The sequence below is a fragment of the Diceros bicornis genome, chromosome 4 (genome assembly GCF_020826845.1).
Source record: "Diceros bicornis minor isolate mBicDic1 chromosome 4, mDicBic1.mat.cur, whole genome shotgun sequence".
Classification (NCBI taxonomy): domain Eukaryota; kingdom Metazoa; phylum Chordata; class Mammalia; order Perissodactyla; family Rhinocerotidae; genus Diceros; species Diceros bicornis.
Window position 1 is genome coordinate 101,526,602 of NC_080743.1, and position 25,082 is coordinate 101,551,683.

Below are 25,082 nucleotides of genomic sequence, written 5' to 3' on the forward strand. Positions count from 1 at the left end.
TTTGGGGACCACTGTTCAACCCACTAGAGGCAGGCTTCACAGAGAAGGGAAATTTTAAGTGATATGGGCAGATGAAAAGGCTGGGTGAGGGACGAGGCACCGGTCAGAGCCCTATTCTCTCACTGCAGCAGGAGCGCCCCAAGAGTGCTGTGTTCCCTGGCGAGGGCAAGGTCAAGATGAGTGTGGAGGAGCAGATTGACCGCATGCGCCGGCACCAGAGTGGCTCTATGAAGGAGAAGCGCAGGAGCCTGCAGCTCCCAGCCAGCCCGGCCCCTGACCCCACTGCCCGGCCTGCCTACAAAGTGGTAACGTCCTCTCAGCCACTCTTAGGCGTGGCCTGGCATCTGCCGACACTGCCCACTCGCAGAGTGTGGCCAGCCTTAGGGGGTGGTAGTGAGGGAGGGGCTGGGATGGACCCAAGTGGGGCACCTGGGAGAACTGGGGAGGCCTCTCCCCACTGGGCAAAAGAGATACAGCAGCAAGTGCTTCCTTTTCTGTTTAAAGAAAAGTAAGTCACAAAGAAGAATGCCTTGATTATTTTGGTTGAAATGAATTACACAAAATTCAGTTAATAAAAGAGAGTACAAAATCCAACACCCAGAAAGAGCCATCACTTATACCTGTTTCTAGAGCATTTTCTGTGTGGGTGACATTGGGCTGGGTATCCTGAAAGTGATCACGATAACCTGTGTTGCACAGCCCAAGACAGTTCACAGATCCCTTTCATGTCATCTCGCTTAGTCCTTTCAACAACGCTGGGTTAGGAATTATTGTCCCTATTTTAGAGATAGGGAAACAAAGTCTTGAGAAATTAAGGGATTCCTGGGCCACACAGCTATTAAGTGCAGAGCTGAGAGTAACACAAGGCACCTGCCTAATTTTTCTTTCCACTAAATTTCAGACATATGGGAAAATTATGACTCACAGATCCTGCCCTCAAACAGTTTACATTCTAGTTGGTGGATTGGAACTTCTGTCGTATGACATGGTTAGAGATCAGTGTAAGACACACTGATTCAGCCGCCTGAAGTATACGCACAGAATGTGAACACAGGGCACAACGGGATGGGGAATGACGAGTATTGGCGAGAGAGATTGATGAGATTTTACCTCTGGGCCCTGGCAGGGGGGGTGGGCTTTGGATGAGCAGCGTGGAAGGAGGATAGCTCTGCAGTGGGGGCGGTGGGAGCGGTGGGTGGAGGCAAGATCATGTGGGCTGGGCAGGGACAGTGAGGACACAGGCGTGGTTAGGGCTGCATGGAGGCAGGGGTAGCAGTGGAGATGCTGCTGGCATTGTGACAAAGGCCCCATGTGGTCATGATGGTGCTGTCCCCTAGGTGCGCCGTCACCGCAGCATCCATGAGGTGGACATCTCCAACCTGGAGGCAGCCCTGCGGGCAGAGGAGCCTGGAGGGCAGGCCTATGAGACGCCGCGGGAGGAAATTGCCCGGCTTCGCAAAATGGAGCTGGAGCCCCAGCACTATGATGTGGACATCAATAAGGAGGTGAGCGGAGCCCAGAAGGGGTGGAGGGGGAACCCTGGGAGGCGACGGAGGCGGTGACCTCTGTCCCTCCGCAGCTCTCCACCCCAGACAAAGTCCTCATCCCCGAACGGTACATTGACCTGGAGCCTGACACCCCCCTGAGCCCCGAGGAGCTGAAGGAGAAGCAGAAGAAGGTGGAGAGGATCAAGACACTCATTGCCAAGTCCAGGTAACAGGCCTGGGTGAACCTCCACATCCTCTGCCCACCCTGGCACCTAGGACACCTGGGGCACCAGTGTCACTGGATCCAGTGCCCTGACCTATGTCGTTGGGGGCCCCGAGCCTCTCCAGCAGAGAGCAAATGGAGACAGTGGCTCAAGGCAGCGGACTGGGCCCAGGCACGCGGCAGGGGCAAGGAGGCTGCCATTGGGGGCCAAAGAGGCCTGCTGAGCTCAGGCATTTGGTATCGTCAAGACAAAGTGATGGGTTGCCGTCTGGTGACTTCTTTTCCCCTGCAAGACTGCCCTAAATGTTCACTTGAACCTTCTAATTCATTTTGAACTGTTGCAGGTAGGGGTCCCAACACATGTTTTGCCAGGGTCCCACTCACCCCTGGGGACAGCCTTGGTGGGAACCAGCGCCTGCACATTCACAGGCTTCTGGCCCCCCAACTAACCTCAGTCCGCAGGCCCCACCCCCCAGCCAATTGGACCATCCTGTCCCCCCACCCCATGTCTGTGTGTCTGTGCCTCTTCAGTATGCAGAACGTGGTGCCTATCGGCGAGGGGGACCTTGTGGACGTGCCCCAGGACTCAGAGAGCCAGCTGCAGGAGCAGGAAAAGCGGATTGAAATCTCCTGTGCCCTGGCGACCGAGGCCTCCCGCAGGGGCCGCATGCTGTCTGGTGAGAGGGGCTGGGCCTCGCTCCACCAGGGATACCGGCTGACCAGGTGTCGGGGAGAAGTCACAGAGCTGCAAGGGGGCCAGGGACAGAGAGGTCCAGGACCGGGGAGAGGTTCCTCAAGGTCGGGATGAGCATTTACTGAGCACCAGCTACTTTGCTAGCCCTGAGGGTGCAGAGGGCAGAGGTGCTGACCTCCAGGAGTCAGAGCCATGATGACCCTCCTAGCCACTGTATGGAGGAATGGCCAGAGGCGTGGGGAGCACAGGGAGCCATTCTTCCCAGGAAGGTCAGGAAAGGCCCAGAGACAAAGTGGTAACCGAGCCTGACTGGGGAAAATCAAAGCATTGAGCAGCTGTGGAGTGAGGGCCAGGTATTCCAGGATATTCTCCCCATTCTCGCTGCATGCAAATAAGAAGACTAAAAAGAGAAGCTGGTGCAGGCAGCCAAGGAGCTGAGAGTGACAGTCGCCACCTTGGCTACTGACCCAAAGCCACTTTTCTGCTGAGAAAAGATGAGTATGAGGAACTGCCTTCACCCTGATACAAAGGCTAGCAAGTCCCGAGTAGACACTACAGGACGTTATCTGGAACAGATGAGGATGTAACCGGGAAGAATGCAGGAGCTTCTGTATGCATGGGTGGGGAGGCAGGGGAAAGGCAGTGGGTGAGTCAAGAAGCCTGGCAGAATGAGTATTTCCTCCTCCTCAACACAGAAGGTGGTGAGGATGCAGAGGGAGCGGGAGAGCGAGGGCACTGAAGGCCAGGCGAGAGGGGTGCCCAGGAGGAAGCCAGGGCTGCGATGGCTTTGGTAGAGGAGGCAGAGACGGGTTGTGGTAGCCTGGGCGAGAGGCAGGCAGCAAGCAGTAAGGGTTGTGGCTGGGAGCACAGTGGAAGGGATGGTGTCTTGTGTTGGTGAGTCAGGGCTCGAAGTCGGCTCTCTGAGGCTCCATTTTCTCATCTGTAAAATTCAGATCAGAATTCCTGTCTGCTGGTGTGAGGATGGGAAACAATCAGGTGTGCTGAGCACCTAGCACAGCGCCTGGCGCTTAGTCAGTGCCCATAAATGCTGGCCAGCTGTGTGCTGCTGGTGATGAGGGGAGTGGTGTGGTGTTGGGATGGTGGCAGTACTTGCTGAAATAGCAATAGCTGAAGTAGAAGTAGGAACCGTTTGTGGTTTTTCTCTTTATTTTAAATATGGATATTTGCAGAAAGCAGAGGGTTTTAGGCTACACCAAATGGGGTTTAAGTAAGCCTTAAGGAAGAACCTCCTGGCAGTTAGGGTTTAAAGGATGTTAGATGGGTAGTTAGATGTGGTAGGGAGAGACCCTGGAGGTATTTCAGAGAGAGGCTGTCACTTGGGCTGGAGTTGAGGGCCAGAGAAGGGATGGGCTTCTGAGAGCCCCATGCTGCAGCCTAAAGGCAGCAGAGCCAGTTTGGCTGCAAGGAGGCCTCTGCTGAAGCTCCCTGTAGTTTAGCTGCAGAATGAACTCAAACCTTCCAAAGATCAAATTCCACGTGCTCCGGGCAAAAGGCAACTTCCTGTTTCAAGGGTTAGAATGTACAACACTGTTTTAAAAACTTCCCTCTGCCCCTCCCCAGCCAAAGGTTCCATGAAAATGTGCCTAGGCAGGCCTATCCGATTTCCCCCTAGATACACACTGGCTTGCATTTCAGGGTCTGTACGCTGACAGCAACAGTCACCTTGCTTTTGCCAAAATCCCAACTATTTAAAAAATAGCTGTGGCAGGGCCAGACCTCAGACTTAGCCCACTGTCCCCACCGCCCCTGGCCTGAGGCCCAGATTCCCAGAGCTGCAGCTCTGTCAGGCACAGCAAGGACTGTTCCCCGGGCACGCGCAGTGTGCGATGGCCCAGGCCCGGTCCTGTGTGTATGGGAGTGCTGGGTACAGGGCGTGAGGATAGCGCAGCTGGCACAGAATGCAGAGTTGGTGCCTGAGTGTGGGCGTGTGCATGGATGGTGCGGTCAGGGACGAGGGTTGCAGTGTCTGTCAGTACACCGACGTGCGCAAACTCAAGGATGTAGTGTATAGGAAGATGTGGCAGTCGTAGGTTTGTGTGTGTGGCATGATGTCATGTGCATGTCTGTATCAGGGAATGTTTTTAGATACACGTGTGTATACAAATGTGTGTATTCACCTGTGGGGCGTGTGGGTGGAAGGAACGTCTGAGTACAAATATAGGAGTTTGAATGTGTGCAAAATGTCTGGCAATTGTGTGGAGGCCATTATTAGTACAGTGGTGTTTGGTAAGCTGTTGGAGTGTAGAATGTGAGTGTACAGGACATGGATGGAGGTAGTGTTTATGAATGCACGTAATTATGTGTGATGGACTTTTTTGCAGTATGAGGAATGATAACATTTGTGTGTATGTTGTGCACAGTGTATATATTGCAGTATTTGTGAACATATACCTGTGTGTGCAGAATGGGGAAGACAGCAGCCTCATGAATATGAGTGCGTGTGACTGATTATGTGTGCAGATGTGGTAGGACTTGTGAACACACAGCTATAATATCACACCTGTCCAATACATATCTGCTACCTATGTGAATTTATTTTCATGGATATGTTCCTGATGTCTATGTACTATTTCTCTGCCTTCTTAAAGACGTTATAATTAACATAATTAATCTTTCTTGCTCTCGCTCGTTTCGTGTGGTTATGGATATCCTTATTTTGCTGACCTGCTTTGAAGGGGTGCCCTGAGGGGCTGTGGGCAGTACAAATCTGTTTGTAGCTGTGCTAAATGCTGCCAAACCGTTACACTTTCAAACTTACGATGTCTACTTTTTACAAAAGATTTTCTCTCTTCACTTGTGCCTCTTATGGATGTCAGGGGGCCTCGCCATTCCTCTCTCTCTTCTAATTTTCCTGTTTCTAATCTCCCACGGGCTAGAAACCCAGCACATCACCCCCTATTAGAATGTGTGTGAATGAGAGTAACTGGACTCCAAGGAGCTCCTCTGCGTGTTGGTTGTAACATCTATTTGGCTTCCTTGAGACATTTCTTGCTTAGTTTTTGGTTTTCTGACTGTATTAGAAGTTGAAGTTGCCAGATAACTAACCATTGGGTCTGTGACATGGATATGCACACAAATGTGTGTTTTGAAAGCATCTGTGAGTGTATTTGTATGTGAAGTTACCAGTGTGTTGGGTCATGTGGCCGACTGAGGTTTGGAAGTGCACAAGCACACACATATCTGAGTTGTGTGCAATGTGTAAATGTGTAAAGACAAGGTGTTGCCAGATCCCATGCAGAAGCTATGTATTGTGTGTGGGCAGACACAACTAGCTGTTCATGAGAGCACCCTAAGTGTTAGGTACGTATGTGGGTGTATATATATGTGCGATGGGAGCTGCGCTGGCCCTTCTCTTGTGCAGAGGGCAGGGAACATGGTGAGGTCCAGGGCAGGGGAGCAGGGCACTGGAAGTTCAGGGTCAGGATCCCTTTCTTGGAGGAGGTCTGGTTCTTCCCTGAGCCCAAGTGAGGACATGCTGTCTGCCCCTCTCCTGCCTCGCAGCTACACTGAGGGTGCACGAGGGTCTGGAGCCCGTGTGGAGCTTGTCCCTAACGTTAACTCTCCCGCCCGTTTTCCTTCCACTTGGCTGTTCTCATCATGGAATAAGAATGATAATAGAGTAAAATCTCAGTAATTCAAATGTCACCACTTTGAGGCTTATAATGATTTGTTCAGGGGTGGATTGAAGTTCGCCTTTCCTGGACTGATGAAAAGGGGGTTTCCTGTGATGGTGGGGAGCCCTTGAGCCTGTCCAAGTGAACAGCTCACTTTAAGCCTGTCAGAAGCCTCCACTTTCATGGAGTGAATTAATGTGGGGATCACTTCACCTGCATCTAGTCATTACAGGGGGACCTGAAGATGTGGATTGGTGTGATTTTACTGCACTATTAATCATTAGCGATATCACCATACATAAGGTGCCATCCGCACTTACATTCTCTCCGCACGATAGCGGAGAGGTGTGTGCCTCTCCCGTTGTACAGATGGGAGGGGAGCCTTGGGCCCAGAGAGGCTGGCCCCGCCCACAGTCACACTGGTTCCCAGCAGAGCCTGGATTCAGCCAGGTCTCCTCTGGGGCCCCATGCTCTCCTCCATGGTGCGCGGAACGAGGCAGCTCTGCCTCAGCTTGAGCAAGTTCCCAGGCTCAGCTCTCCTCTCTGCTTGCCTCCTGCCTTGCTCCCACCTGCCCGGAGGAGGTCCTCGCTTGCTCTGGGTGCCCAGCCTCCTGGCTCCTCCCACCCCCACCCACCCTATTCACTTCCCTGTTCATTTCTGTTTCCAGTGCAATGTGCCTCCCCAAGCCCTCCCACCTCCCCTGCTTCCCCGACTCCGTCCGCCAACCCCTCATCGTCTGAATCCCCACGGGGCGCCGACAGCAGCCATGCCATGCGGGTCTGAGCTCTGACGTAAGCACTTTTCTACTGTATTGCGTCCACCCAGGAGTGGGGCCCTTTCCCCCACGTTGAGCCATCCACACCCTCTCATCCTGGCATCGCTTCTCCCCCACCCCCGCCCTTGCTGCTCTTAGCCCCCGCCCATCTGCTTGAGCCCGCCAGCTTCCCCATGCAGTGCTGGGCTAGAGCCGGCTGGCGGCGCGCTTCGTGGGTGCTGCGGTGCCCACCGGCTTTGCTCCTCCAGAAGCAGACAGGGAACAGAGCTGAGGCCTCCCTGTCTGCTGTCAGGGAAGGGACTTCCTGACGGCCCACCCCTGTACCTCCCGTTGGCCAACAATCCTTCCGTCTGTTGAGATACACAGCAGTCCTGCCTCAGAAGCCCCCAGAAGCTGCTTCTTCCAGACCTTATTGTAAATTAAAATAACGTTGGAGAACTATAGCCAAAGGCTGGGTCCCTTCCTCCCCCAGCACTCAGCTGCTCAGTGTCAGGCACGTGGGAAAGCATATCGCCTTTTGTCCCTTTGCTCCCTCTCTCAGGGATGAGGGAGGGCAGGTTTCCACAGGGTTTATACAGGAGGAGACCCTACTCTCCGGGGAAGGTTGAAACCATTGCTCCTGTGTGCTGTGCCGTTCTCACCCCATTTCTCTTTTCTTTAGTGCAAGCCCTGGCTGAGGCTAATGCTGTGAAGCTCCACAGAGCCACATTCTGAAGCCCTCTTCTGCCCGCCTGAGGTCCTGGCTCCCACCCTGGCCCCCTGCCCCTGTGCTTCCATGGGAATGCTGCAGGGAGCTAGGCTAGGGGCCAGTGGTTGCTGCTGAGAGGAGCACGGATCGCTCAGCATCCACATACCTGCCACACCCGGCCTGAAGCCCTCACTACTCAGACGGTGGTCCCTGGCTAGCGCCTGAGATGGCGAGGTGGGGAGCGCATCCTGTCTAGTACCCAAGTCACAAGGAGCCTGGGCCTGGCTCTGGCTGGGGTTGTGGTAGCCCCAGTGGAACATTCCCTGACGGAGAAGATGCCGTGGTGGGGAACACGCCCTGGGCCATCTTAGGTTAGGACTAGAGGTGAAGAGAAGATGGACACTCTGCCTCTTCCCGCCCTTCTTGACACCGAGGACAGCACCTGCCATCATCCCCTTCCCCCATCAGCCCCACCCCACTACCCCAGCTGTACCCAGGACTTTGACGCGTCTCTGTTATGGGTGCTCCTTTGGGGTCCGGTGGAGACTGACCACCCTGCTTGAGCCAAAGACAAGATGAGGAGAGATGGGGAGAGGCTCCTCGGCTCCCAGAGGGGCAGTGCTGGCTGTGGATAGAGAGCAGCAGGTCTGTGCAGTGTCTGAGGGGAGGTTGAGAAGGGGTAGCAGAGAGGAGGAGAGGTCTGAGGAAAGTGGAAGGGAAGGGAAGCAGCAGGACTCATTCGCAGGTCAAAGGAGGGAGATGGGAAGGGGCTATGGGATTGGTTTCCCCAGGTGGAGCCTTAGCTTAGCGCTAAGTGCAGTGCCAGACTGTCAGCTCTGCACCTCCCACCTTGTCCCCTGCATCAGCGGGCCCCCAGGAGGACCCACCAGCAAGCACATGGTGGCCTTCAGCTGAGGCACTTGGCATGGGGATGGAGGTGTGGGAGGAAGGGCTTGGGTAGGACAGCCTGGAAGAGAGATGGCTCTTTGTAGGTCTGGGCCTGGTGTCTGCCTCCCCCTCCTGGGGTCAAGGGCAGAGAGAAGGACCTGTCTTATGTAGGGTGTGGTCAGCCTTGGGGCCTTTCCTAACCCATTTTTGTGACATTTTCCTGTCCCCCTTCCCCCTCGATGTGCCGTGGACCAACTGAGACTGTGCCCCAGGGAGAGGGAATGTGGCCTTAATCCGGAGGCCAGATTCTGGGACCCTACCCAGCATCCGGGGCCTCCCAGATGAGGACTGGTGAGGCTGTACCGGGGGACTCCCTTCTAGCTTGGCTCTCTCATAGTCCACCTACCCAGGGAGGCTGATGGGGGAGACACAGAAGCAAAGCTCGTTCTTCCTCCGCTCCACCCACCTTGAGACAAATGTAGCCAGAGAGGATGGAGGAGAGAGAGAGAAGCTGAAAAACCCTTGGCCCCCAGGCCGTCTCTGCCAGAGCTGCTGCCCGGATACTTCAGCCTGACCTCCCACAGCTCCCAGAACAACTACTTTATCTTCCACCAGTTCTTCTCCACTCCGTCATGGCTGGGACAGTTGTGGGTTCATATGCAAGTAAAGATGACTGTTCATTCAACAAATATTTATCGAGCACCTTTTATGTACCAGGCACTGTTCTAGGTGCTTAGGACATTCTCATGCTTCCAAGGGGTTACAGGCTGGGGCTTCCACTTATCATCACTTCTAGCAGACTTTTTGAACATGACCCTTGGCTACATTTCCCATCTTTAGCACAGCTCAAGCCCCCCACACCTGTCCTTTCTCCCCCACAGACTGGCAGGTAGGATTGGCTCCCAGGTAACCCTCTCCTCCTCTTTCCCCACACCTTTCTCCATCCACAAGAAATGAATTTTGGGGGTCCTTCCATGCCTTCCCCTTTCTTTGTCTGTTCTTTTTTTTAAGTGTTGTTTTTAGAAATAGATGTAAAATACCAAGGATTAATGTCTGCCCCTCCGCCACCTCTCTCACCTCCTCTGTCATAAAGCTGGCTCTTTATGTTGCTTTACATGCCTTAATATATGTTGTATGGAGAGTACACAGATGACAGGTGTGTGTGTCGTATATATATTTGTTTGGCTGTCTGATTCGTTCTGAGAACTCCTGCCCAGGCCTGTTTTCTCTCCTTGACTTTCCAGCCATTCCTAGCATGTTGTGGCCATACCCCATGCCTTTGATCCAAAGAAGGGGAGAGGAAAGACTTATTTTAAGACAGATCTATTTTACGCTTTTGTTATAAAAGCAAATCTATTTTCAAAATGTGCAATGTCTGAATGGAATTGGCAAACAATACGAGGAGACTGGGGTGGCCGCCTCTAGGTCCAGCCCTATGCCCTTCCCTCTGTGGCTTCCTTCCTCTTTCCTTATCTGCAAAGGGCTGGTCTCCAGAAGCTCACCCGGACAGCATCTTGCCAGGGCAGGACATTCTCTTGGAAGTGCCAGTCTATGGATTTGATTACACTGTCAACCCTTGATAACCCTCTAGGATGATGAGATGTGAGTCCTTTTGGAGGAAATGTTTACAGTTGTGTGCACAAAAGTAGACCCATGCAGGCACCCCCCCCACCCCCCGTCCAGCTGTGCTCCTGGGCCACCTCCCCTCATCACCCTGCTGGAAAGGGTGTACAGTTTAATGGCAGCCTATGCTAAACAGCACCAAGTATTCTACTCCTGATGGACCCGGGGTACGGTGCAAAGGACAATGGAAGCGGTTTGGGATCACGGGTCCTTCAGCGCAGACACGTTCGAGTTCCAGGACTTCTCACCCTCTTTTCCACTTGATCCCTCTCTGATCTGGGTCACATCTATGGCATGTGTCTCCCTCTGTGACCTTTCCTCTGGGGGCTGTTATCATGGGGACGGTACCTCAGTCTGGCATCCAGATTGCGAAGTCAGCTTGTGGGCTAAGGAGGGTCCTGTGGACAATGTAGCATCTCAGCCTTGCCCAAGAAACCCCCAGGATTTTCCTCTGGCAGGCTGCCTGCTGCTGGGGCGCTGAACTAAGCCAGCTCAGCCTTTTAAACTGCCTGTCGACAGTCAACGCGGGCAAGGGGCTCTTGCCTTGCAAGGATTTGGGCAGAATGGAAGTCTTTTGTCCAGATCTGGACTCAAGGGTTTTGGAATCTAGCCCAGAGCTCCTAGCCAGCATTTGAAGGCTGATCTCCCAATTTTGTCATTTACTGGTACCCTATTCCCAGCCTAGAGCATCTTACTATGAATGGGGCCCAGATGGAGGCCCAGGGCTGAGTAACCCACCTGGGGACAGCTGTGGTTACTAATCTAGGGCCTTCCCAATTAGCACATTACCTCCCTGACCAATAACCAAGAGGCTGTAATCAAATGCTGGTACTGTCACTTTAAAGATTTTGTGAGGTCATGAGCTGAGCTCACGTGCTCTCCTGCCTGAGTGAGAGGCATGTTCTTGGGCAGGGCTGACTATAGCAAGATGGAATCAGTTCCTTTCCCCATTAGGCGCCCCCCCACCAGGCAGCTCTTAAAATAAGGAAAAATATGAAATATACATATATATACATATATCTATTTATGCACATATTGGGGCCAATTTGATTTGCTAGTATTAGACAATAAACCATACAAGGAAATGTATGATCTCAGTGTCTTTATTTAGTATAAAAGTGACCTTAGGAGAAGAGTTAAGGTTAGGTAAACAGAGGGCATCTCTGTCAGGGGACCAAACAACTGTAGCAGCCCCTTTGCATCCTTCTAGAAAATGAGCCCCCTCCCCGGGGAGGGGGTGTCCCGACTGACAGGTGAGAGCTTGCTTCCCTTCTCAGCAGCATTCTTTTCAGACATAGGACCTGAGGAATCCCAGTGAGCTCTGCATTTGTATCTTGCAAGTTTGTATAAACCCTATACAGGAAATAAAATGGTTTGTACAAGTGGTGTGCCCCTCGCGCGGTGTCCCTGTCTGTCTGTGGCTGGCCTCAGGGTCCGTGGCAATTTACTGGCTTGGCAGAAAAGGGGAGGGGGGTCTGGGACGGGTCTGCCTCACTAAGAGCAAAGCTGGGTTCAAGGCATATGTACCACCCCTTCCCCCATGCCTCGGGCTGCTCTGCTGGCCTCCCTCCCCGGCAGGAATCCCAGAGTTCTCAGAAGAGTGCTCCACCCCATGAGCCGGGGGTGATGGTGTGCTGCCAACACCACGGTCATCTTTTCAGTCCAGGTCACCCCAGATCAAGGCTTGTCCAAGGTCCCATGTGATGGCAGCATTAGATGTTTCAGGCCCTGGAAACTTTCCCTTGATTTGTCCCTGAGACTGAGGGTAGGACTATAGGGGAAGAAAAATAATTCCCAGCCTCTCTCTGCTGCTACACCATGCCCTGTATTTCTGCTTTAGGGTACAAGAAGGTGCATGATTGAGGGAGGTTATCAAAAAGGCCACCCAAATTCTTCTCATCCAGCCTCAATGCCTTGGGTTTATTTCTCTTGGCAGGTACTCAGTGGTTATCAGTTATTGACACTCAGTGTGAAGGACTTTACCAGAGCTTCTTCATTTGAAATCTTTGGTTTTTTTTCATTTGTTTTGTGTGTGTGTGTGTGTGTGTGTGTGTGTGTGAGGATGATCAGCCCTGAGCTAACATCCATGCCAATCCTCCTCTTTTTGCTGAGGAAGATTGGCCCTGGGCTAACATCCGTGCCCGTCTTCTTCCACTATATGGGACGCCTCCACAGCATGGGCTGACAAGCGGTGCATCAATGTGCGCCCGGGATCCGAACCCAGGCCGCCAGCAGCTGAGCGCGCACTTAACCACTACGCCACGGGGCCGGCCCCTGAAATCTTTCTGTGAAGAATAAAAGTAAGAAGCCCTGTAAATTCTACAGGATGGGGAGTAGAGACAGAAAGTGAGGCAGGATAGTGGCAGGCCCCAGCTGGGCTTCCGTAGGATGTCTGGGGAGAGAGGGAGGCATTAGTGGTTCGGGGAAGAGAAGAAAATTGCGCAAGAGGAGATGGGGTGGCCAGCTGCTTCTAATTCCTGATTTGCCTCAGTCTGGCTCTAATGGTGATTTTGAATTCTAAACACCTATTCTCACCCCTAAAGGGCTAGGAGAGTGTGTGCTCATTTTTTTTTTTTTTTTTTTTTTACAAATAAAGTGACTATATTTTGGATTTTATGACCCCTGGGAGAGCTATATACCCTGATGTCCTTTGTGAATGAGGGAGGGATGGGACCAGATGCAGGCTCAAGACAGAGGCCTTTGGGGCTGGAGGAGGTGTGTGGGAGAACTTGTCGACGTCCGGGGCCTGCCGCTCCATCTGCAGCCCCTGTGGGCCAGAGCCAGCGGCTTGGAGAGGAGGTGGATGTGAGAGCACAGAGCACCGCTGGGCGTCACTGTCCCCAGGAACAAGGGCTGGCTCCTCTCCAAGGAAGATGCTGCAGGTCCCTGCCTGCTCCACCACCGGGCCCAGAGCAGCCCCCTGATCAAGCCAGGCTAGGGCTATACAAGGGGCAGTAGTCAGGAAACGTAAACGGAAGAGCGGAGTGAGCAGAATGCCCTGTAAGCAGTGGTGCTGTAATTGCAGGATCATTCATGTACTGTTGAAGAGAGGCACAACAGGGCCAGGTGGGCAGCCAGGCTTCAGACCCTGCTGCGGCCAGGGACCTGGGGCCACACCACCCGCCTTGTCCCCGAGTCCCCACTGCAGAACTGGGTCCCCCCAGCGCTGAGACTGAGGGGAGAGAAGGTGATGTGTCATGCTCAGCTCCTGGCCCTGCTCCTTGCAGCTGCATGAAGACTCACTAAAATCCTTGTGTCTCGGTTTCCTCATCTGTGAAATGGGGATGTCAACGGCCATCTTATGGAGCTCGCAAGAAAGTCAAATGAGAAAACGGATGAAAAACACCAGGTCAGAGCCAGCAGCTCGGAGAGGAGGTGGATGTGAGAGCACAGCACCACTGGGCGTAGATTTGAAAACTCAAATTCATTTACAAGTGTGAGGAGGTGGTGAGTGACATCAGGTAGGTCCCTCAGCCACCTTCAGGGGCATGATGAGGGAAGTGGGAAAATATTTCCCAAGGTCCCCCACTTTGCTGGCTGCACGGCCTTTGCTGGGAGATGTCGCCAGGGCCCCAGCCGTTCTGCCCTCTGAGGCGTCCTTCCCTTGCCCACGTCTATTCCTCCAGTGCTAGGGAGTAATGCACTGCCCCAGCCCTTCCCCACCGTGGCCAGGCCATGGGCTGCCACAGGCTGAGGCCCAGCCCCAGCCCTCCAGGGCCTACATCCTCCTCCCTGGGGTGGCCCCCACAAAGGGGCTCCTCTCCAGGGAGGTGGGCTGTGGACAAGCCCCTCTGGGCCCAACTCCAGAACCCAGCACTGCCATCAGAGAACCAGGCCAGGAGGGCCCAGTTTCAGGAGAGTTCAGTTCTCCTGAGCTCACAGGTAGGCTCCATGGCTGGGGGAGGTATTCTTAGCTGCTATAGGTGTATGAGACCTGTGGGAGCACAATTTAAGATGAGAGCAGAAGTCTTTCATATAACAGCATACTAATAATAGTGATATTAATAACAATAGTACTTATCATAACTATCTTAGAATAGTAATAACGAAGGCTCATCAAGCGTTTACCATGTGCCAGGGACTCAGTTCTATGCACTTCACATGTATTTACTCACTACTGCTCAATATATCTCTGTGTCATAGATGCTGTTATTACCCAAGGAACTGAGGAACAGAGAGGGTAAATGAATGTCTAAGGTTTCACATGGCTGGGATGAATGAAGCCCAGGGCTCTGACAAGCTCTTAACCCACAGGTGGGCTTCAGTGGGGTGACACCGGCTCCTAGCGGGATTTTGGAAATTTGTGGGGGGTCTTGGGTTATCTCGGTGATGAGAGGGCAAAACTCTTCCTGGTGTTTAGTTGCTGCAATGCACAGGGAAGATTTCCAAAATAACTGTCCTCTATCCTGCACGACCTTAAAATGTACTACGGGACTAAACCCACTACCAGTATTACTAAGTCGGTCATACTGCAATTCATAATAGTACTAAAAAGTTTTTATAAGCTTCTAAGTATTTTTTTAATGTTTCATGAATAACTCAGTAAGTTAGGAGATGGTTATTATGGAGAAGAAATTTAAATGGAATAAAGACAATGTCTCAAAATTGTTGAATAATCTACTCCAGGCATTGTCTACACAATGGATTATACCATTTCAACTACTGTGGATTTGGTTGCAAGTGGTTCCAATGGAGTCTTAGGGAATAAGCAAAGAGACTGACTGCAGATATTTACCTGAGGAGATCTGAGAGCCCCAGACACCATCAAAGCAAAGATGCTTAAAACGCAGGCCTCTCACTGGATCTCCTCACCAAGTGCTTTTAGCAAGGACTTCACATCATCGCCATCCTTATCTTTTCCATCCTTTACATTTGCAGCCCAAGGTTGAGCACCATGTTGTAACGATTCCGTGTGGAAACGTTTGGGGCGTTGCCTGTTGTTTGTCTATCTTCCTCCAATACTGCCCCGGGGTCCACATGCCATTGCCCTAAACCGCTTGTGTGACCATTGCTCTTTCCAGCCCCTCCTCTAGTCCCCAGTGCCTGTTGGAAATGTACGGTCCCCAAGGCCTCCGAAGATCCATCCCACCGCTGAATTTTACCTCACCACACGATGGCGTCAAGATGGAGACCACTGGGTCTGTGATGCGTGCCCCCTCTCCCAAGCCCTGACACCTGGCACTACTTCAGCAGTGGCGCCTCTGCACCATGTGGCGCCTGCTCGCTGGCTCCCTGTCGCCATGGCTAATTTGCCTTGCTTGTTATCCCTACTTCAACTAAGGTGTTCTCCCTCTGTCTCTTTTTATGCACAAGTACGGCTAATCTGTCATGACTTACCTAACAGTTTTTATTCTAGTGTTTACTCTCTACTGCTCTTTCATTCTCGGGGGTGGGGGGTTGGTGGTGGTATTTTTTGTTTGTTTGTTTGTTTTGTATATAATGCTCTGGTCTATTATTTCTCTTAAATTCAAATAGGTGCAAGCAATCTGCCTATTTCATCCACGTGCTCTTGGATGCTATTGCCTGAGCATTTATACATTGAGAGACATCGTGTTTTATTATAAATTCTTCTTTTTTTTCTTCTTTATTATAATTGGCTTTATTTGCCTTTTTCAAAATGATGTATGTAGAATGGCCATAGCATCTGTGAACTGCATTTCAAGGTAGAGGGGACATTACAAAGGGGACGCTGGCTCTAAGGGGGCTGAGAACCACACTCCACAGTGGGAGAAAGGGTGTGAGGAACTTGTCTGCCTCTTTGTTCAGGCCCACAGAGGGAGAAAGGATGCGCCCACGGCTCCGTAGCTACCCAGTGGACGCGGACCAGGCTTCCTGAATCGTCCGGCCCTCCCCTAAGCCCAAGTTCATCTTTCGTCTCCCGGAGCTCAACCTCGCAGTTCAAAGCTGACATTGCTGGGAAAGGAGTTGAAGCCCTCATGTCTAACTCCCCTGGGGCACTCCTGCCCCTGATTTAAGGAATCTGGCTCTCCCAGGGGATTGTTAGCAGCAAGTTTTCTCAGTTACTTGTCACCCCCTAGCGTCCAGCATGGGTAAGAGCACAAAGCAAGCCAACTTGCCTTACAGGGTGAATTTAGTACTTTTTCAAAGAGAAACATGAGTCCAACTCTTCCCACGCCCTCCACCAAACCAAGTGAGGAGCCCGGGTTCGCTGCCTCCCCGTTCTTCCACACACAGTCCACACTTTGCAGAGCAGATGGAAGCAGCTGGACTCAGCCTCCAGGCATGGAGGGTGGGCGATAAGAGAGGCAGGTGGGCCTTGCCGTCTCCAGGGGGGCAGAGCAGGAGGGGGCAGTGCCCTCCGGGGAGAACCAGGAGGAGAGTGCCTGCGACTTTCAGCAGCCATTTGTGTCAGGGGAGTTAATGATTTACCACACGCTCGTTTCACAACTTACCAAGGGTCAGCTTCCCTTGACATGTGTGAGTTCGGTCCTTTCTGCTCCTCACCCCTTGCCAGCTCCCACCCAGAAGGCGCCCCAGGCAGCCTACAGCATGATCTCCATCACCGAATGGCAGAGTGAGTGCGCAGCCTGTGCTCAAGGGGGCTGGGCTGGAAGGGGGTATCCAGGCTGGGGTGGGGTGGAGATGACTGCTCCCAGCTGGGATCTCTCTCTGGGGAACCGACAAGGCAACCTCTGGAGCCAATGTCAGGGAGCTGCTGTGTTGGCATTCTTGAGGCAGCAGGGTCAGGGCTGGGGCCAGGGCTGGGTGTGGCTCCCCTGCCTTCCAGTGGGTGGGGGGTTGCTCAGGACCCCTAGGTGGCCAGAGGCTGGTGCCTAGGGGGACTGGCAAGTTCAGCACTCAAGCTAGTCCCTTTTCCATTCAGGGTCTTAGACTTGGGATGCTGCAAAGGTGGACTCAGGAGGCCTCTGCCCATTCAGACATCTGTCCTCCTCAAAAATTCAGGATCTCCTGTAGTTATAGGTCCCTTCTCATCAGAAACTAAACCCCACTCCCCTCCCCAAACCACCATATCCTCGCTCCTGAACTTCCTTCCCCTTCCTTTGGGGGAGGAAGCAGGCGGTAGTCCACAGGTCTGGGGGAGGGGAGAACCATGGCCTGTGAGCTTCACATGCGTGAGTTACTCAAAGCCTCTGAGCCCCAGTGTTTCATCTGTAAAGTGGAGGTAATACTCATTCATTCTCTGAACAAATGTGTCTCCTCTCTGTGCCAAGCACTGTGTTGGGCCTAGGGTATACGACAGTGGCACAGATGTATTCTCTGCTTACATTCTAGGTCACTAACAGATAAAGAAGCCAGTGTGTAGTATGTCAGATGGTGATGCGTCCTGGGGACAAAAACAGAATAGGATAAGAAGGCTAGGGAGTGCATATAGGGTGGTCAGGAAAGGCTTCACTGGGAAGGTGCCTTTTATACAGAGACCCACAGGAAGTGACCAAGCAAAGCTGTGCAGCTATCTGGAGGGTAAATGTTCTAGCAGGACAGAACAGCCAGTGCAAAGGCCCTGAGGTATTAGGATACTTGGTGTGTCTAAAGAACAAAGAGGCTAGTGTGGATGGAGCAAAGTGAGTAAAAGGGAGAGTAGTAGGAGTTTAGTCAGGAAGGTCACTGAGGGGCCAGAATGTGTAAGAACTTTGGTTTTATCTCCAAAATATGGGAAATGATTGGAGGTTTTTGGGTATAGGAGTGATATGGGATAGGATTGATTTTTAAGAAATCAATTCGGATGCTGAGTTGAGAATAGAGTGTAGAGGGCTGAGGTCAGCAACAGCGAGACCAGTTCTGGGGTGAGACGAAGTGCAGGAGACCAGTTCTGAGGTGAAAGGAAGTGCAGGAGACAAGTCAGAGGTGACACATGGTGCAGGAGACCAGTTCTGAGGGGACACGAAGAGCAGGAGACGAGTCCGAGGTGACACATGGTGCAGGAGACCAGTCCGAGGTGAGACATGGTGCAAGAGACGTGGTGCCGGAGACGAGTCTGAGGTGAGATATGGTGTAGGACACCAGTCTGAGGTGAGACGTGGTGCAGGAGACGAGTCTGAGGTGAGACAAGGTGCAGGAGACCAGTCCAAGGTGAGACATGCTGAACAAGACCCGTTCTGAGGTGAAACAAGGTTCAGGAGAGCATTCCGAGGTGAGACGAGGTGCAGGAGACCAGTCCGAGGTGGGACATGGTGCGGGAGACCCGTCTGATGTGAGACGAGGTGCAGGAGACCCGTCTGAGGTGAGACGAGGTGCAGAAGACCAGTTCTGAGGTGAGACATCCTGCAGGAGACCCGTCCGAGGTGATTCATGGTGCAGGAGACCAGTCTGAGATGACAGAAGGTGCAGGAGACCAGTCTGAGGTGAGACATGGTGCAGGAGACCAGTCGGAGGTGAGACATGGTGCTGGAGACCAGTCCGAGGTGAGACATACTGAACAAGACACGTTGTGAGGTGAAACAATGTTCAGGAGACCAGTCCGAGGTGAGACAAGGTGCAGGAGAACAGTCTGAGGGGAGACATGGTGCAGGAGATGAGTTCTGAGGTGAGACCAGGTGCAGGAGACCAGTGTGAGGTGAGACATGGTTCAGGAGACCAGTTCTGAGGTGAGACAAGGTGCAGGAGACCAGTCTGAGGTGAGACAAGGTGCAGGAGACCAGTCTGAGGGGAGACATGGTGCAGGAGACCATTCCGAGGTGAGACATGGTACAGGAGATGAGTTCTGAGGTGAGACATGGTGCAGGAGAAGTCAGAGGTGAGACGAAGTGCAGGAGACCAGTCCAAGATGAGACAAGGTGCAGGAGACAAGTCCGAGGTGAGACATGGTGCAGGAGACCAGTTCCGAGGTCAGACAAGGTGCAGACAAGTCTCAGGTGTGACATGGTGCAGGAGACCAGTTCTGAGGTGAGACGAGGTGCAGGAGACGAGTGTGAGGTGAGAAATGGTGCAGGAGAACAGTCCAAGTGAGACATTGTGCAGGAGACCATTTCGAGGTGAGACCAGCCTGAGGTGAGACATGGTGCAGGAGACCAGTCTGAGGTGACACATGGTGCAGGAGACGAGTTCTGAGGTGAGACATGGTGCAGGAGACCAGTCTGAGGTGAGAGAAGTGCAGGAGACCAGTCTGAGGTGACACATGGTGCAGGAGACGAGTTCTGAGGTGAGACATGGTGCAGGAGACCAGTCTGAGGTGACACATGGTGCAGGAGACCAGTTCTGAGGTGAGACAAGGTGCAAGAGACCAGTCTGAGGTGACACATGGTGCAGGAGACCAGTCTGAGGTGAGACATGGGGCAGGAGACCAGTCCGAGGTGAGACATGGTGCAGGAGACCAGTCCGAGGTGAGACATGGTGCAGGAGAACAGTCAGAGATGAGACGAAGTGCAGGAGACCAGTCCGAGGTGAGACGAGTTGTAGGAGACCAGTCTGAGGTGAGACGAGGTGCAGGAGACAACTCTGAGGTCAGAAATGGTGCAGGAGAACTGTCCAAGTGAGACATTGTGCAGGAGACCAGTCCGAGGTGAGAAGAGGTGCAGGAGACCAGTCTGAGTTGAGACATGGTGCAGGAGACCAGTCTGACTGAGAGATCGTGTAGGAGACCCGTTTGAGGTTAGAGATGGTGCAGGAGACCTTGGTGGTAGCAGTGAACTGGTGGGAGGTGGTCAATTCTGGGTCTGCATTCAGTAAATTGCTGAAAGGACTTATGGATGCATTGGATGGGGACTATGAGAGAAAGAAGTCAAGAATGCCTCCAGTATTTTAGCCTGAGCATTTAGAAGGTCGAGTAGCAGGGAAAGGAGGAGTTGGGTTTTAGACATGTTGAGTTTGATGTGCTATGAGACATCCAGGTGAGATGTCAAGTAGGCAGTCAGGATGAGTCTGGGATAGAGAGAGAAATTTGGCAGTTGCCAGCACATAGATGGTATTTAAAACCATGAGGGACCATGAGATGCTCTGGGGCACAGTTTCTCAGCCTCCCCACTACTGACATTTTCAGGCAGGGTAATTCTTTGTTGCGGAGGCTGTCCTGTGCCTTATAGGATTTTAGCAGCATCCATGGCCTCTACCCACTAGATGCCAGTAGCACACTCCCACTCCTAGTTGTGACAACCAAAAATGTCTCCAGACATTACCAAATGTCCCCTAGGGAACAAAATCATCCCCTGCCCCACCCCCCAACTCCCCAGTTGAGAACCACTGACCTAGGGAATAAAAATATAGAGAGAAGAGAGCTGAGGCCGGAGCCCAACGGCAACCCAACATGTTATTAAACCAACATGTGATCAGCCCTATGAGAGAGAGAAAGGAGGGAACCAGATTTATGTCAGGGAGGGGAGAGTGGACCAGTTTTACCTGAGGTCCTACAATTGCATTGAGATTTGAAGGGTGATTATGCAGTTAAGCAGATAAACAAGTGGGAGTAAACCACATATTCAAAGGCCCTGAGGCAGGAAATTTCATCAGGGAAACAATGATGTGATTGGAGCATGGCAGGCAAGGGCGATAGCGGCAGGAGATAAAGTTGGATCAGCAGGCCTAGGTCCCATCATGCTAGGCCTATAAGCCAAGGTGTGGATGGGAGGACTCTGTTTCATTCTAAGCCCGCTGTGAAGCCACCAAGGATTCTCCGCAGTGCACGAATATGATTGGATTGTGTGTTTTCCAAGATCCCTGACTGCTGTGTGGAGAAGGGATAAGAGGGTGGCAGGAAGGAAGCAGGAGACTAAGTGGAGAATGTTGCAGGAGTCCAGGAAAGAGGTGATGGTGGCTTGCAACGCAGCGGAAGAGTGAAGCAAAATGGACAGCCTTCAAGACATGTGCGGGAAGACGAAGCAATGAAGTGTAGCTGTGGGTTGAATGGCGGAGGGTGGCAGGAGCAGTGAGGAGACTCAGTGATGGCTCTCTGGCTTCTGCCACAAGCTGCTGGCTGGGTAGTGATGACATTTTTACTCATTTGGGGTAAACGAAGGGAGGTGCAGGTTTAGGGAAGGAAGATTAATAGCTCAGTTTGGACCTGTTGAGTTCACAATGCCTTGGAGACAGAAAACCAAGCAGATATGCCAAGTAGGCAGCTGGATATGAGTTTGGAAGCTCAAAGACAGGCATGGCTAGAAAGATAAATATGGATGTTGTCAGCACACGAGTGATACTCAAAGACATGGGATACACGTGAAAGTAGAATGAGAGGAGAAGCGAGCTCGAGCCAAAGCCCTGAGCAATTCAAATCCCAAGAGGAAGAGAGAGAAGTAGGAGCTGGCAAGAGAGACTGGGAAAGAGTGGTCAGAGCAGCAGGAGGAAAGCAACCATCCCGTGTCATGGAAGCCGAGAGAAGATCCTTCCAAAAGGGAGTGGCCAACCGCTGACAGATGAGGACTGGCACCTGTCCATTGGATTTGGGAACATGGACGTCACAGGGAGCCAAAGCAAGAGCAATTTCTGTGGACGGGTGTAGGGGGCGGAAGTGGACTGGACAGGGTTGGTTAAAGACACTTTTTCTAGAGCCAGACTTTAAATCCTGGTTCTGCCAGCTTCTGGCTGTGTACCCCTGGCGGTGTTTTAGTTCTGCTTCTGAAATGGGGCTAATGGCATATGTATCTCATAGGTAGTTATGAAAAGTAAATGAGTTAGTACTTAAAGTGCTCAGACTGTGCCTGGCACCGTGTGTTCAGTAGTGTTCGCAGTTATTACTTTTAATCACTATTGTTAACTTTGAAAAGTGAAGGGAAGCTCTTTCTCTTTCCATTTCCCTCCTTCCTCTTCTTGAACTTCAGTCCTAAAGCCATTAGGTGGAAGGGGAGTGCCCAGAGTGGGTGTCAGAGCTCTAGCTGGTGGAGGGGTGTCCACTCTGGGTTGGCCTGGAGCCAAGGCAGGGTGCCGAGCGCATCCGGGAGGGTCGGGGTAGGAGTGGAGAATGACATCACAGTGGAGGGGCCTGGCAGACGCTGCCTTGATCAAGTGATTAGAGAAACCTCCTCAGCGATGGGTCAAATTGAAATCGTGTGTCACCTCACAGAGGCAGTGAGAAAAAAAAGCACTACCTCTTGTTGATATTTCCGCATATCCTGCATCTAGTCCCGAGGAAACATCGGACAAACCCAAAGAGAGGGACAGCTGCAAAATAACAGGCGCGAACCTTCAAAAGTGCCCAGGTCACGTCAAGGAGAGACCGAGGAGCTCTTCCAGACATAAGAGACTAAAGAGACGTGGCAACCAAATGCCACCGGGGATTCTGAACTGGGTCGTTTTGCTGTAAAGGATATTCCCGGGACAACCGGGCCCCCGCCGTTCTCTGCGCCGCGGCCCGACAGCGCCGCCGGCCTCCAGCAGGGGGCGCGCCGCCCCAGCTGTGGATCCAGGACCGCGGTGGGCTCGGTGCTTCATCCCTCCTGGGGACACGCCCGTCCCCCCCACCCCCACCCCCGCCATGCTTGGGGCCCCGCGAAGAACTTCTGGAGCAGGCGCTGCTGATCACTTGACTGAACCGCTACGCTACTCCGGAAGCGACAGGCCGAGGAAGGTCTGAGGCTTGCCGGGGAGACGGACAGTTTCTGACCCTTTTCTTTGGGTTTTGTGTCCACGGCGCAGTGTCTCCGCCGAACACTGGAAGACTAAGTGGGACCCGTAAAGAAGGCTGCCCCAGCACGGGAAAATTCTGGAATTGCACCAGCCCTCGAAGAAGGGTGTGGAACAAGTTGGAAAAGTAATAACCATGCAAACCAGCAAATCATTGTTGCAGAAGAAAGTATAATATAGAACAGAAGACATGAAGTGTGGATTTGAGAAACTTACGCCATTTTCACAAAATGAGTAAAAGGCTGTTCTTAAGTGTTCACAGGGTGGGCATATGGATACTTAACAAAATACAATAAAATGTTGACATTGTGTTTCCACATAAAAACATCTACTGAGGAGATAGAGGGGCAGGGTGTATCATCAGAGCTAGGATCAATGACATATTTTTATGGCAGGTATAAGCTAATAACATATTTTTATCTTGTAATTCAATTTATTTAAACTAAAAAAAACACAACAATTTACTCTTTTCTCCCCGCCCCGGCAACCACCAATCTGTTCTCTGTTTCTATGAATTTGGTTTTTGTTTTTAGTTTCCGCATATAAGTGAAATCATACGGTATTTGTCTTCCTCTGTCTGACTTAGTTCGCTTTGCATAATGCCCTCAAGGTCCATCTATGTTGTGCAAATGGCAGGATTTCATTCTGTTTTTATGGCTGAATAATATTCCATGGTGTGTATATATATATCACAATATTTTTATAACAGGCATAAAAACTTAAAATACCTTTGTCATTCAGATTGAAGAAATATGATTGTGGTCTTCCTCCACAATATCCTGGCCTACATAAAATTATCACGACAAAGTAGATGTACTTCTGGATCCTCAGCTTATTATTTCTGAGGACAGAAAAGTCACACAATATAAACAGACAGAGCACAACCTTCGTAATGACCCAAGGGGGTTGTACTCTGCCCAGGGTCCTAGGTTCTAAGAGATTTAATTCAGGCAGGCATGACTGGGAGGAGACATAGGAAACAAGCTCAACTAGATCCCGGAGATTTGTGAGAAACAGAAGGAATCAGCCATTAGTAGAAGACAGATTCTGGGCAGCTGGGCGATATGTTGAGAGAAATGATATTGTGTTGGGTCCTAACAAAATCTAGCTCTGCCAAAAGGGAGACCTAATAAGACAGGCATTTTTCTGGACTGTAAATTGAGTGATGTTTCAGTCTATAATTTTTTTTTTTTTTCTGGTGAGGAAGATTGTCCCTGAGCTGACATCTGTGCCCATCTTCCTCTGTTTTGTATATGGGATGTTGCCACAGCATGCCTTAATGAGCGATGCATAGGTCTGCGCCTGAGATCCGAACCCACGGGCCGCCAAGGCGGAGCGCACAAACTTAACCACTACACCACCAGGCCGGCCCCTCAGTCTATAATTTGAATGATAAATCTCATGTCTATATTTTTAATGATTCTTTTAAAGAAGCCCGTTGGCCTTATTTCTGTACTGGAACTGATCCTAATCCTCTTAAAATCTGTAAAGTAACAGATTATGAAAGTAACTACATGGAAGACAGTTGTGTTGTTTCATTTTCTTTCAGTTGTAAATATAACTTAGCCAATAAATCTAGTCTCAATAATTTTGTTTTTATTTTGTTTTTATAGTTCTGCCTCTTAACAACCAGACTTTTAACAACTTTTTACAACTATCTATAAATGCATGGCAATAATACCAATTTCACAGAGATTTTGAGGATCAATTCTAAGATGTTAGTTAACAAGTCCAGTAAGATTTTTCTCTTTAAAAATTACCTATATGTTTTCTTTAAGGAAATTAAGCCAACTTCAATTTTAAAAAATTAAGCCATTTTTAATAAAGTTATGCATGTTGTAGTTTAAAAAGATAATCTTGCCATGTCCCTATCTACCATAAAATTTACAATAAAAAGAAAATAAGGCATTCTAGGTATATTAAGTATCTAAAGCAAGTTCAAAACCGTATGTAGAATATAAACTTGAAGTCATACAACCCCATCAGTAATTTTTTAAAAGGAAGCAACAAAATTCCATTTATAATAGCATCAGAAAGAATAAAATACTTAGGAATAAACTTAACCAAGGCGGCAAAAGATTTTTACATTGAAAACTACAATATGTTGCTGAAAGAAATTTTAAAAGACACAAAAAAATAGAAAGATCCTGTGTTCATGGATTGTAAGACTTAATATTGTTAAGATGTCACTACTACCCAAAGAAATCTACAGATTCAATGCAATCTCTATCAAAATCCCAATGGTGTTTTTTTGCAGAAATAGAAAAATCCATCCTAAAATTGATATGGAATCTCAAGAGATCTCAAATAGCTAAAGCAATCTTGAAAAAGGAGAGCAAAGTTGGAAGTTTCACACTTCCTGATTTCAAAACTTATTACAAAGCTACAGTAATCAAAACAGTGTGAGACTGGTATAAAGAGAGACACATAGACCGATGAAATATAATAGAGAGCCCAGAAATACACGCTGGCATATATGGCCAAATGATTTTCAACAAAGGTTCCAAGACCATTCAATGGGGAAAGGACAGGCT

The 25,082-nt window shown here is 50.9% G+C and overlaps 1 protein-coding gene across 11 annotated transcripts in view; it reads left to right on the plus strand.

The window, feature by feature from the left end:
• Positions 1 to 7,542, plus strand: part of PLEKHA6 (pleckstrin homology domain containing A6) — a 134,625-nt gene extending 127,083 nt beyond the window's left edge. For 8 of the 11 annotated variants that reach the window (XM_058540269.1, XM_058540273.1, XM_058540274.1 and 5 more), the window contains 6 exons: positions 129 to 305; positions 1,338 to 1,505; positions 1,580 to 1,713; positions 2,242 to 2,387; positions 6,708 to 6,831; positions 7,477 to 7,542. In XM_058540269.1, coding sequence (XP_058396252.1) covers positions 129 to 305; positions 1,338 to 1,505; positions 1,580 to 1,713; positions 2,242 to 2,387; positions 6,708 to 6,823 — 741 coding nt within the window. In that variant the 3' untranslated portion in view covers positions 6,824 to 6,831; positions 7,477 to 7,542. The remainder of the gene's footprint in view (positions 1 to 128; positions 306 to 1,337; positions 1,506 to 1,579; positions 1,714 to 2,241; positions 2,388 to 6,707; positions 6,832 to 7,476) is intronic. The other 3 variants (XM_058540270.1, XM_058540275.1, XR_009219885.1) reach the window with 2 other exon arrangements.
• Positions 7,543 to 25,082: the final 17,540 nt, after the last annotated feature.